Source organism: Lonchura striata, chromosome 5 (assembly GCF_050655825.1).
Source record: "Lonchura striata isolate lonStrDom1 chromosome 5, ASM5065582v1, whole genome shotgun sequence".
Taxonomy (NCBI): Eukaryota; Metazoa; Chordata; class Aves; order Passeriformes; family Estrildidae; genus Lonchura; species Lonchura striata.
This window is the reverse complement of record NC_140707.1, coordinates 72,784,543-72,796,549: the sequence shown is the minus strand read 5'-3', so window position 1 is coordinate 72,796,549 and position 12,007 is coordinate 72,784,543. Positions and strand designations below refer to the sequence as shown.

Below are 12,007 nucleotides of genomic sequence, written 5' to 3'. Positions count from 1 at the left end.
GATTTGCTTTTCCTCAATCATATTACAGGAACTATTCTAAGGAGCCCAGAATCCCCGTGGTTTTCTGGGTAAATATCCTGCATTTTCTCTGGCATTTTGAAACAATGAACGCTCTTGAAAAGCTCCATTCAGGTTATTCTTAGCTCAGAGTGTTCCATGTGCCATTCAGCAGGAACTGGGGCTAAAATTCCCTTTTTTTAATGCCTCCCATGAAAACTGGTGACACCATCAGCTGTCAAAAATTCCTCTTTGCCACTCAGCTGAGCTGGGCTTGGAACAACAGATCCATGGATTTCTACACAAGGAGGAATTTGTTGCTGCTCATAGAAATTCAAGTAAAGCACGGTCCAGGTAAAGGCAGAGAGATGGGGAGAGAATCCCAAAATCGTGGAATGGTTTGGGATGGACAGGGCCTTAAAGCCCATCCCATTCCACCCCTGCCACGGGGGTGCTTCCCTTCAAATTTCTTATCTATTGAGGTAAGAAATTTGCAGATTAATTGCTGCCTTTAGACACAAAACCAATCTCAACAAACCCCTCTACCTTCTGATTTAAATTATTGTTTAAATTATTGTTTAACTTATGGGTTTTAATTGTCACCCTGGGCTTTGTTCTGTGCACGGTGACGCCTCTGGGGTGGCCTCAGCTGTTCCATTTCCAGCACTCGCGTTGGGTTTTGGGGCTGGCTTTGTGTTTTAAACTGGTCTGTGCTGGAAAAAAGAAATCTTTTTGCCTGAAAAGTGAGGTCACGGCATTGGAGGAGGGGGCTGAGGATGCAGGGTCCAGGGAGGGAGGGGATTGCCCCCCTCTGCTCTGTCCTTGGGAGACTCCACCTGGGAAATTACAGCTCTGGAATTCTCAGCACAAGAAAGTTGTGGATTTGCTGGGGTGATCCAGAGGAGGCCATGGAGCTGCTCCGAGGGCTGGAGCCCCTCTGGAGCCAGGCTGGGAGAGCTGGGAATGTTCCCCTGGAGAGGAGAAGCTCCAGGAGAGCTCAGAGCCCCTGGCAGGGCCTGGAGGGGCTCCAGGAGAGCTGGAGAGGGACTGGGGACAAGGATGGAGGGACAGGACCCAGGGAATGGCTTTTAGGTAGAAAAGGGGAGATTTGGGTGGGATATTGGGGAGGAATTCCTGGCTGGAGTGACCAGAACAAGGGGGAATGGCTTTAAGCTGGGAGAGGGTAGATTTAGATGGGATATCAGGAAGGAATTCCTGGCTGAGAGGGACATGAAGGGAAGGGCTGGAATTGCCAGAGCAGCTGTGGCTGCCCCTGGATCCCTGGCAGTGCCCGAGGCCAGGCTGGACACTGGCGCTTGGATCAACCTGGGATAACGCAAGATGTCCTTGCCCACAGCAGGGGTGGGGATGAGATGGACTTCCAGGTTCTTCCCACCCAAACCATTCCAGGATTCCCTGAAAGAGCCCCAAATTCTGGAGCTGAGCGCAGCCAGGGCAGGGGGTGCTGCTGGAGCTCACCGGTTTTGTTGGAGAGGCGGAAGGACACCATCTTATCCGGGATGCTGCAGACATTCCGCACCGAGGCGATGCAGCTGTAGTTGGCGTAGTCCTGAGGTCGCAGGTTCTTCAGCTTCAGGATCTTTGTTTCTCCCTGGAAAAGGAGGGGAGAATGTCAGGAAGGGGCAAAAGCAGAGGAAAAATGGATACGGATCTGGGATTTCCATCCTCCTCCAGCATTCCCAAGTGTGTTTCTCGGGATTGACCCCGATGTTACATCCACAAGACACAACCAACAGATCCAGAAGGGATGACCCTAAAAAAAATTTGCAAGAAATTCCACCAAATGGGAACAACTTTTCCAGGCTTTGAGATCCTCCCCCAGAGGATTTCCTCAGGATACAGGGAATATCAACACTGGTAAATCAGAGGGAAATTGGTTTGATTGAGTCCTTCAAGTCACAAATTTTTCAGGGTAATTTATTATAAGATGCAGTTTCCATGAAGAAAAAAATCCCAAGGTATTAAATTCCTCCTGTTTTCCTTTAAAAATGAGGAGCTGATGGATTCTATTTTTAGCCAGGGAGCAGGGATGGAGCATGGGACATGTAATGTCAAATTCCTTCAAATATAGACAGCAGGAAACTGGGAAATGGGAATGTGAGATCCCCCATGCAAAGTTCCAAAAGAAAAACGTGGAAAATATTCATTATCCAGTGTCCCGATAAATCCAAACAACTTTAATATTGGCACAACCTTAGGAACACATGAAATTATTTTTAAAAATAAAGTGAATAAACTGCTTAGGAATATCTAGGAAAAATATGGAAGTTTGAAAAAATGAATGTATGATCCCGGCAAAAAAATAAATCCATACAAAAAATACAGCAGAGCAAGGAAGAAAAGGAACAGTCCTTGAAGTCTTGGAGAGATTTTGGGAATATTGGGATTTAAGTGGTTTCTGTGTACAACCAATCCCATGGAAATGATGGGATTAAAATTAAACCCATTGCAAGGCCAAGCCTTGAAAAAGCTGCGCCTAAAGATAAATTGGTGCTTTAAGAGATTTCTCTGGGAATAGGGAAGGGTCTGGAAAGGCACAGCCTTAGGAAGACATAGACATGGATAAACTACCCAGGAATGTCTAGGAAAAATAAGGAAATTTGAGAAAATGAATGTACAGAACTGGGAAAAAAAAATAAATCCATATAAAATAATAGAGTTGAGCAGGACAGAAAATAAACAGTCCTTGAAATTTTGGAGAGATTTTGGGAATACTGGGATTTAAGCAGTTTCTACGGACAACCAATCCCATGGAAATAATGGGAACAAAATTAAGCCTTGGAAAGGCTGCTCCTAAGGATCAAATTCCTGCTTTAGGAGGTTTTTCTGGAATAGGAAAGGGCCTGGTCCAGGCTGCCAAAGGCAGTGAGTTCTGGAAGCACTGGGCAGCTTCCTCCCAGCATTCCCTCCACAGCTCCAGGTTGAATTTGGGCTGAACTCCCAATGGAATTCTGGATCTTGTCCCCAGCTCGCAGAGATTTATAAAAAATTTATATATTTTCCTCATTGGTTGGGATAATTAGTCTAATTATGTCTAATTGCGTAATTATTGTAAATACAGCAAATTTAATCTCGTGCTCAGGCTGAGCAATTCCAATGAGCAACGAGGATAAGAACTCTCAGGGAAAAAATATCCATTGAGATTTGGGATTCGGGAATTTCATTTTTCCAACATTTTGGTCGATAAGGATGCGCAGGTTTGCTCCGTTTCTCTCCCCATGGGTGCTGGAACAAGAGGCTGATGTTTCCTCATTGACTGGAAGAATCTGATCATATTTAAGGAATTTGTTTGGATTTCCCCAGTTTTCCAAGTGACTCCTGTGATGTAATTGCTGACTGGATTTTGGGATCATCCCAGGGTAGGGGCAAAAAGGGAAAGAGGGGGTGGATTCTGCCCTGCTCAGATGACAGCCCACCTGCAGAGCTGCTCCAGCTCTGGGGGCAGAGCAGGATGTGGAGCTGCTGGAGTGATCCAGAGGAATCCACAGAGCTGCTCCAAGGTCTGGAGCCAGACTGGGGGAGCTGGGAATGTTCCCCTGGAGAGGAGAAGCTCCAGGGAGAGCTCAGAGCCCCTGGCAGGGCCTGGAGGGGCTCCAGGAGAGCTGGAGAGGGACTGGGGACAAGGATGGAGGGACAGGACACAGGGAATGGCTCCCACTGCCAGAGGGCAGGGATGGGTGGGAGATTGGGAATTGGGAATTCCTGGCTGGGCTGGAATTGCCAGAGCAGCTGTGGCTGCCCCTGGATCCCTGGCAGTGCCCAAGGCCAGGTTGGACCCTGGGGCTGGGAGCAGCCTGGGATTCCTGGGTTGGAATGGGATGAGCTTTATGGTCCCTTCCCACCCAAAGCATTCCAGGATTCTGTATTTACCAGAATAATAAAAGCATCATAATAGAAACTATTTTTTGGGGTAAAAAACATGAGAAAAATTGTTTCCCTTTCCATTCCATTTCACTTCCAGATTAAGATCCACCTTCAGACCCCTCAAGAAAAAAATTCCCTCCCAAAATTCCCAAGTCTCAATCCTCTGAAACCAAATGCTGTCTGTCCCTCTTCCCATCAGCTCTCCCTGTTTGCATCCCTACCATGAAATGAAGTAATTAAGCAGAAGATGTTGATGACTCTTGAACCTTTAATTACATCTTTTCCTCTCATAAACAGAGTAGATCTTGCCTGCACAGATCCAGGCCATGCTAATTCCAGCTGCCCTCCAATAACTGGAGAAAGGTTATGGATAAGACTGGAATATCACCAGGACAATCTGATTTGTTCATTAATTAAACCCACACCAAGATTTTAGGAAGGGTGATCTTAATAACCTAAAAAAAAATAATCTAATTTCATGTGACACATTTTAGTAGATGAATCCTTAGATTTTAGGGAAGGCAATCCTCAGCATTTCCATAATAAAATATAAAATTTAAAAATCCACTTTCCCTTTTTAATTGAAACATTTCAAAACTCCAGTTTATACTCGAGTCCAAGCAAAGCCCCCAGATTTGCCAAACTGGGTCTGTTAATGTTAAATTAAAAATAATCTCATTACATTTAGGACACCAGTAACTTGGCTCTGTGATTTAATTCCCATCTCTGCAAGGTTCCGGGCTCCACATTTCTCTGGAAAACATGGAGTTGTTGGAGCAATATAAAGCTGTCAAGCACAATAAAAAGCTACAAATGAAGGTGCTCTCAAATCATTAACTGAAAATTATTTATGAAAGTCACAGTTGCTTTCTGCTCTGAACATCAAATTACCAGGCAGTTTTCACCTCTGTATTTCCTTGTTATCCCTTGGGATTTTCCAAACCAATTTTTCCCCTTTCTTTTTAATTTCTTTTCTTCAAACACCATCCCATACTTTTGGCCACAGACAATGGGATTTGTCACCTTTTTTCATCCTGCCTCGGTGCAAATGTGTACATGATAAATTAATGTCAGCTTATCCGACAGAGCCAGGATTCCTTCAGGGCTGGGAATGGGAGCAGGAACACTTTGGGCGAGGTTTTATTTCCTTTTTTGACACCTCATTTTTAAGTGGGAGAATTGTGAAATGAAACCCTGTATTTAAAGATAAAAGAGGCAGAAAAAAAGGAGTATAAAAACTGACATGGGGAGCTCCCATAGAGAGCTCCCACAGTCGGGAATCATGGAATTTTTAAGGTTGGAAAAGCCCTCCAAGATCATTAACTCCAATCATCAACCACCTCCATGTTCTCCATTAACCCATGTCCTCACGTGCCACATCCACATGGTTTTTGAACTTTTCCAGGGATGGAGACTCCACCCCTCTTCTGGCAGCCTGTACCTCTTCTATAAATAAATTTTTCCTAAAATCTAATCTACGTGAAGAGATTTTTAAGGCTTTAATTTATGCTGAGCGTGGAATCACTGAGTTGGATCAGGAAGGATGAGGAGATGGGAATCAGAAGTTTGGGCTTGCAAGATCCAATAAAGTCACTTTAAAAGGCCTACTGTAGATATCACTCCCTCATACATATAAAAATATATAATAATTCATCTTTTTACAACAATCTAAATATATTTTATACCAGCAAATCTATTAACAACACCCAGGAGTGTTTGGGGGGGCATCACCACCGAGAGGCCATCCCCAATCCTCACCCCGCAAACCCAGCGGGCAGATCCCATTGCAAAGCCTCAAGATGGAAGAAAAATTCCCGTTTTTTAGGCCTACCTGGGTAAAGAAGGGCTCGTAGATCTCCACCCCCTTGTCGGAGCCCTGCAGCAGCACCTCCTGGCCGCGGCGCCAGCTGTAGCGCACGGGCGGGTTGGAGTTGGCCACGCACCTGAGGAACACGGTCTTCTCATAATAAAACTGCTCCTTGGCTTCCCCGATGCTCTGGTGGACCGTGACTATGGGATCATCCAAATCTGGGAGAAAAACGGGCAGGGAAAACCACGTTTAAGCCAGGCTTCAGCCGACCCGACAGCAGCACGGCGCTGGGAATTTCCCGCGACGCCTCATAACTAGTCAAGGGTGAAACAGAGACAAAACAGCTCGAAAAGCCCCAGATTTTAGGAGTTTTGCAGAAGAAATCAGGTTTAGGATTTATTTCCTGCTCCCCAACTGGATCTCCTTCAAAACTCACATTTTTAGTCAGAACAACACAGCCAATCTCATGCTAATGTCAATCATATTTCTATTATAGTGCAATGATTACCGTGGTTTCGTCTGGTTCACAGCTTTACTCCTTGTTTCTTCTAACTCTTTTCCACAAAATTATAAAGCTTTGGCAATAAATAGACAGCCTGATTTGCATCCAAATGGCAGGATCTAGGAGTCCATGGATCATGTGCACGCAGCTGTTTGCTTTAAAAGCTGCAATTTAAGGCAGCAATTTAATGCAGATTCCCTGCTTTTAGTTACAGGCATTTAACTTCCAGCAGGTAAATTCATCCCGGGCTTTGGAACACATTTCTCTTGATTAAAATACAGATATCAGATAATTACTCCCACTGCAGCAACTCCAAGAAAATGAGATGCCCACAACGAGGAATTGGGCCCACAAGGAATAAAAACACAATAGCCCTTGGAATATGAGAATACCAAAGTAATTAATTTGGGCTTTATCCCACCAGGAAAAAAAAAAAAATTCCTGGTCTGGGGGTTTTTCTGAGCTTTGTTTGGAGGGACAATTTTATTGAGGAAAGAAAGAAATCAAACAAGGAAAAATCAGGAAAGCAAGGGATGTTTTCCTAAGTACTGGTTAAAAACACACAGATTCCAAACGGCCACTCTCACAGCCAGGAATTCCTTCCCAATATCCCATCAATCCTGGCTCTCTGGCAGTGGGAAATTATTCCCCCTTCTCCTGTCTTTCCATCCTTGGAAGTTAATGGTTTGAGGGGGAAGAACCTTGAAGTCCATCTCATCCCACCCATTCCATGGGCAGGGACACCTCCCACTGTCCCAGGCTGCTCCAGCCCCAGTGTCCAACCTGGCCTTGGGCACTGCCAGGGATCCAGGGGCAGCCACAGCTGCTCTGGCAATTCCAGCCCAGCCAGGAATTCCCAATTCCCAATCTCCCACCCATCCCTGCCCTCTGGCACTGGGAGCCATTCCCTGTGTCCTGTCCCTCCATCCTTGTCCCCAGTCCCTCTCCAGCTCTCCTGGAGCCCCTCCAGGCCCTGCCAGGGGCTCTGAGCTCTGCCTGGAGCTTCTCCTCTCCAGAGGAACATTCCCAGCTCTCCCAGCCTGATTCCAGAGGGGTTCCAGCCCTCGGAGCATCTCCATGATCTCTCCAGCAATTGCTTGGAACAAGCGAACACTGCCATGTTTTTCTTGTGCTGGAATCCTGGACTCAGCATTCCAGGTGTGCCCTTCAGGCACACAGGAATACAACATTCCATGTGCAACTCAGCCTTGGCTGCAACCATTCCAGAACCTTCTCAGCACGGCTTATTCCTTAAAATTCCTTAAAACCCTTTGGGTAGGTCTTTATCCCCAAATTTGACCCTATTGTCTGGTGTGAGTAATTATCAAAATGTTGATCCATCAGATTTATTTGAGGCCAAATTTCAATGAAATAGAGAATGAGGTTCTCAAATCTTCAAGTGACCAAAAGGAGCCAGTCAAAGGCACCCACAAATCCCTCTGCAAAGGTGGAGAATCCTGGAATTGCTGAGGTTGGAAAAGCCCCCTGAGATCACCAAATCCAACCATCAACCACCACATTCCGCACTAAACCACGGCCTCCAGAGCCACATCCACAACTGGCTGAACTTTTCCAGCAGTGCTGACTCCAGCCCTTCCCTAACAGCCTCTTCCAAAGCTTGACAATCCATGGAATTCTTCAGGAAGAACTTTGTTAATAAAATAAATAGATTAGAACACATAAGAATTCCATGTTGAAAAGCAATTTCCAGGAAAAAAAAAAAAAAAGGCCAACCCTAAAGCTTAAAAATTCATCTTAAGACTAAAAATTCATTTTGAGCTGCTTGGTTTCTATTTGCATAAGAAGACTGAAGCTGGAGAGTCTCTTGATTAATTAGAAACAAAAACTCTTCCAAAATTCCCAACAATTCCAGCAATAATATCTCATAATGGGGCACGGATTTTAAAGAAATGTTACCTTCATCCCCCCCTCCAAAACGTTTAATTTAAGATCACAGAAGAAAATCATGGATCTGCTACTCCAAATTAGGATGGCATTTCCTAATGAGACTTCAGTTTTGTTCAAAAGGTTATTTGAAATCACGGCAGCGCTTGAAAAGGGTTGAGAGTGCTCAGAAATTCTGGATTCTCCTCATGAAGTTGAAAGCAAAAAGGAGAAAATTAACCTGCTGCAATTTTTAGGGTCAAACTCCTGAGTTTTGGTGGAGGTCAGAACGTTTCCCGCATTGATTCCCAGGTTATCCTTGTTAAAGCACATCCCTGGATGGCAAGCAAGGAGCCATGAGCTCCATCACCAAATCCAGGGATGCTCTTCCAATCTCTGACCCTCGGATGAAGGCGAATCCTTGGAACAAAGACCAGAGAGGTCCAACTCTGGGCTCAGCTTCATTTTCATGAAGTTACTCAAGACAAAACAGAGGAAATCCCTTAAAACCTGGAAATGGGGCAGAAACCAGGACTGAAACCACATCCAACCCTGGCTGCAAGAGCAGGAGAGCTTTTTCCAGGGAAAAATTCCTTCCTCTCCAACCCATTCCTGGGAGCAAATTCCTGAGCGCCCTGTCCAGCTTTGGACATGGATAAACTGGAACAATGCAGGGAAGGGCACCAAGGTGACTGGAGACCATCCTGAGGGAGCTGGGTTTGGCCAACCTGGAGATGTTTGGATGAAGGGAAAATCCAATTTCTGTCTTCAAAAGCCAACCAGGGACTCCTGGAGAAGGCAAAGGAGAAGCCAGGATGAAGAGTAGATGGAATTTCTGTCTTCAGCTTCCTACCAGAAAGTTCTGGAGAAGGTGAAAAACTCTTCTTGGAGGTGCAGAGGACAGGACCATGAGATCTAGGCTGCACCAAGAGAAATTTCCCCTGGACATAAGGAAAACAAATTCCCTGTGTAAACAGGTAAGTGTCCAGAGGGGCCATGGGATACCTGGAGACATCCAAAGCTTGGTTGGACAGAGTCCTGAGGAATCAGACCCTGAGGGTGGCCCTGGTTTGAGGAAGGGGTTGGTCAAGACATCATTTTAGATAAATTATTCCAAATCACCTCATGATTCCAGGAGCTGTGATGTCGTCACCTGCTTGTCCAATCTGGTCTCTTGGAGCAGGTCCATGCAAAACCATGGAAACAGGGAATGGTTTGGGATGGAAGGGAACTTAAATCCCATCCAATGCCACCCCTGACATGGCCGGGACACCTCCCACGGTCCCAGCCTGGCCTTGGGCACTGCCAGGGATCCAGGGGCAGCCACAGCTGCTCTGGCAATTCCAGCCCAGCCAGGAATTCCCAGTTCCCAATCTCCCACCCATCCCTGCCCTCTGGCAGTGGGAGCCATTCCCTGTGTCCTGTCCCTCCATCCCTTGTCCCCAGCCCCTCTCCAGCGAATCCTTTCCAAGGAAGCACTGAACTACAGCAAGGGATGGATTTTGATAGGAATATCGGGAAAGCTCCAAGAAATCCAAGCTGGGAATGGAACTGCAGCAAAGCCTCTGCCAAAGCATTTCATAATGGTCAATTAATGGAAAATTCCCACTGCAGAACCTGATGGATTTTTTTTTTTCCAGCGGCAGTGCTGGAAAGATCCCGACAGCTGCAGCAAAGCCAAAGCAGAATCAGTACCAGGAGAGTGAAGAACGCTCCCAGTTTTTGGGAGATTTCCCTGAGCATTCCCAGTGCTGGGAAGGGCTGCACAAATGTGTGACTGGCTGGTTACACAAGGCTGGGCTTTGCTCAGGCCGTGTCAGAGCTGGAAAAGAGAAAAAGCAGGAAAAATATGGTGTTCGGACAAATGATTCTGCAGGGATATTGCAGGGAAATTCCAAAATTCCCTGCCTTTAGCTAGGTAGGTTAAAGCCACATGATCCCAGTGCTCATGGAATTTCTACAGAATTCTGGCTTCAATTCTGATTGAATCAGCATTAATTGATTTTCAATTTTCTAAACAGATTTTACCCCCCCCCCCCCCTCTTCTTAAAGCTCTGTGCATGTGGGTGGCTGGGGGTGGCTGTTCTTTCCCAGAAGCACGGGAATGTCCAGGGGCTTGGAAGGCTGGAAGGAAGAGAAGGGCTTGGAATGGTCACCCAGGGAAACCCCTGGAAGTGTCCAAGGCCAGGTTGGATGAGACTTGGAGCACCCTGGGACAGTGGAACGTGTCCCTGTCCATGGCAGGGGTGGGATTTAAGGTCCTTTCCATCTCAAACCATTCCAGATACAATTTCAAATACCACACAAAAAATAAACCTATAAAGATTTAACATTGAGAAGCTCAACAAGATGAATCTCTTCATTGTTTTAATAGAAAGGGAAAAAAATCATAAAATTTTCATTTTGCGTTGATGAAATTATGAGGAGTCACCAGATTAAATCAATCTTTAAATCAAGCTGAACTCATGGGTGCTGCTACGCAGTTAAAGTCTCTTAATCAACCTGAAAATATTTACGGAAAGATGTTTCCCACAGAGGTTTGTGCCACCATCAGGTTCAATTTCTCAGTCTTTAATCTCTGAATTGAACCAAACACTCCCCAAAACCCAGATGGGCCAGGCATGGTAAACACTGGATTGGAAGAATTCCCCTCACACATCCCTAAGCTCTTGAACAAATGGAAAACTCAACCTAAGCTGATCAAAATAGGTCTAATCCAAATTCCCTGGGAATTGCATCATCGCGGTGGAGTGGAGGTGCACAGAAGTGTGGCAGACGCTGTTAAAATCCTCCCCGTGCAGAATTCCAAAGGCATTGAGCTGTCTGGGAGCATGGGACGGGGATCACGATCCCCACAGCCCTGACCTGAGCTCCGGGACAGGCACAAAGACGAACAGCTTGGCAGGATCCAGCCTGGATTTGCTGGATCATCTCCTCCCAGCTGCTGGGCCTGCAGTTTGCTGATTTCATTTGTTAATTAGCTGCCTTTGTCTTCAGATGTTCGGAGCAGGCGGGATAAGAATAAAACACATCTGGGAAAGGGTTGGGAACGGCTTCATCCCGGCGGGCAGAGCGGAGACAGCGGTGACGCATCGCTGAGCTGCAGTTATTCAGCTCCTGAGTTATCCCTAAATGTGAAAGTCCTGTTTTTTCCATGTTATTTTTCCTCTGGGAGTCATTCAGCTCCTAACTTATCTTTAAATGTGAAAGTCCCGTGTTTTCCAAGTTATTTTCCCTCCTTGGCCCAACACAAGCTTTCAACCACGGAATCACTGAGGCTGGAAAAGAGTTTAGGATCACTGAGTCCCAGCTGTGCCCCATGCCCACCTTGTCCCCAGCCCAGATCTCCAAGTGCCACCTCCAGGAATTCCTGGGTCACCTCCAGGATGGGCACTCCAAACCTCCCTGGGCAGTGCCAATCCCTGAGCCCCCTTTCCATGGGGAAATTCCTGCTGTGCCCACCCTGAGCCTGCCCTGCCCAGCCTGAGGCCGTTCCCTCTCCTCCTGTCCCTGTTCCTGGAGCAGAGCCCGACCCCCCGGCTGTCCCCTCCTGGCAGGAGCTGTGAGAGCCACAAGGTCCCCTGAGCCTCCTTTGCTCCAGGCTGAGCCCCTTCCCAGCTCCTCAGGAACTCTCCATTCCCTTCCCAGCTCCTCAGGAACTCTCCATTCCCTTCCCAGCTCCCTCGGGAACTCTCCATTCCCTTCCCAGCTCCTCAGGAACTCTCCAGCCCCTTCCCAGCTCCTTCAGGAACTCTCCAGCCCCTTCCCAGCTCCTTCAGGAACTCTCCAGCCCCTTCCCAGCTCCTTCAGGAACTCTCCAGCCCCTTCCCAGCTCCTCAGGAACTCTCCATTCCCTTCCCAGCTCCTCAAAAACTCTCCAGCCCCTTCCCAGCTCCTCAGGAACTCTCCATTCCCTTCCCAGCTCCTCA

At 46.8% G+C, this 12,007-nt stretch overlaps 1 protein-coding gene across 1 annotated transcript in view; it reads right to left on the bottom strand.

Moving 5' to 3' along the window:
* The window catches only part of MDGA2 (MAM domain containing glycosylphosphatidylinositol anchor 2), a 193,832-nt gene that overhangs the window by 96,521 nt on the left and 85,304 nt on the right, over positions 1-12,007 (bottom strand). Inside the window, exons 4-5 of the mRNA XM_021536048.3 lie at positions 5,714-5,910; positions 1,477-1,609 (exon numbers count right to left, since the gene is read on the bottom strand). Coding sequence (XP_021391723.1) covers positions 1,477-1,609; positions 5,714-5,910 — 330 coding nt within the window. The remainder of the gene's footprint in view (positions 1-1,476; positions 1,610-5,713; positions 5,911-12,007) is intronic.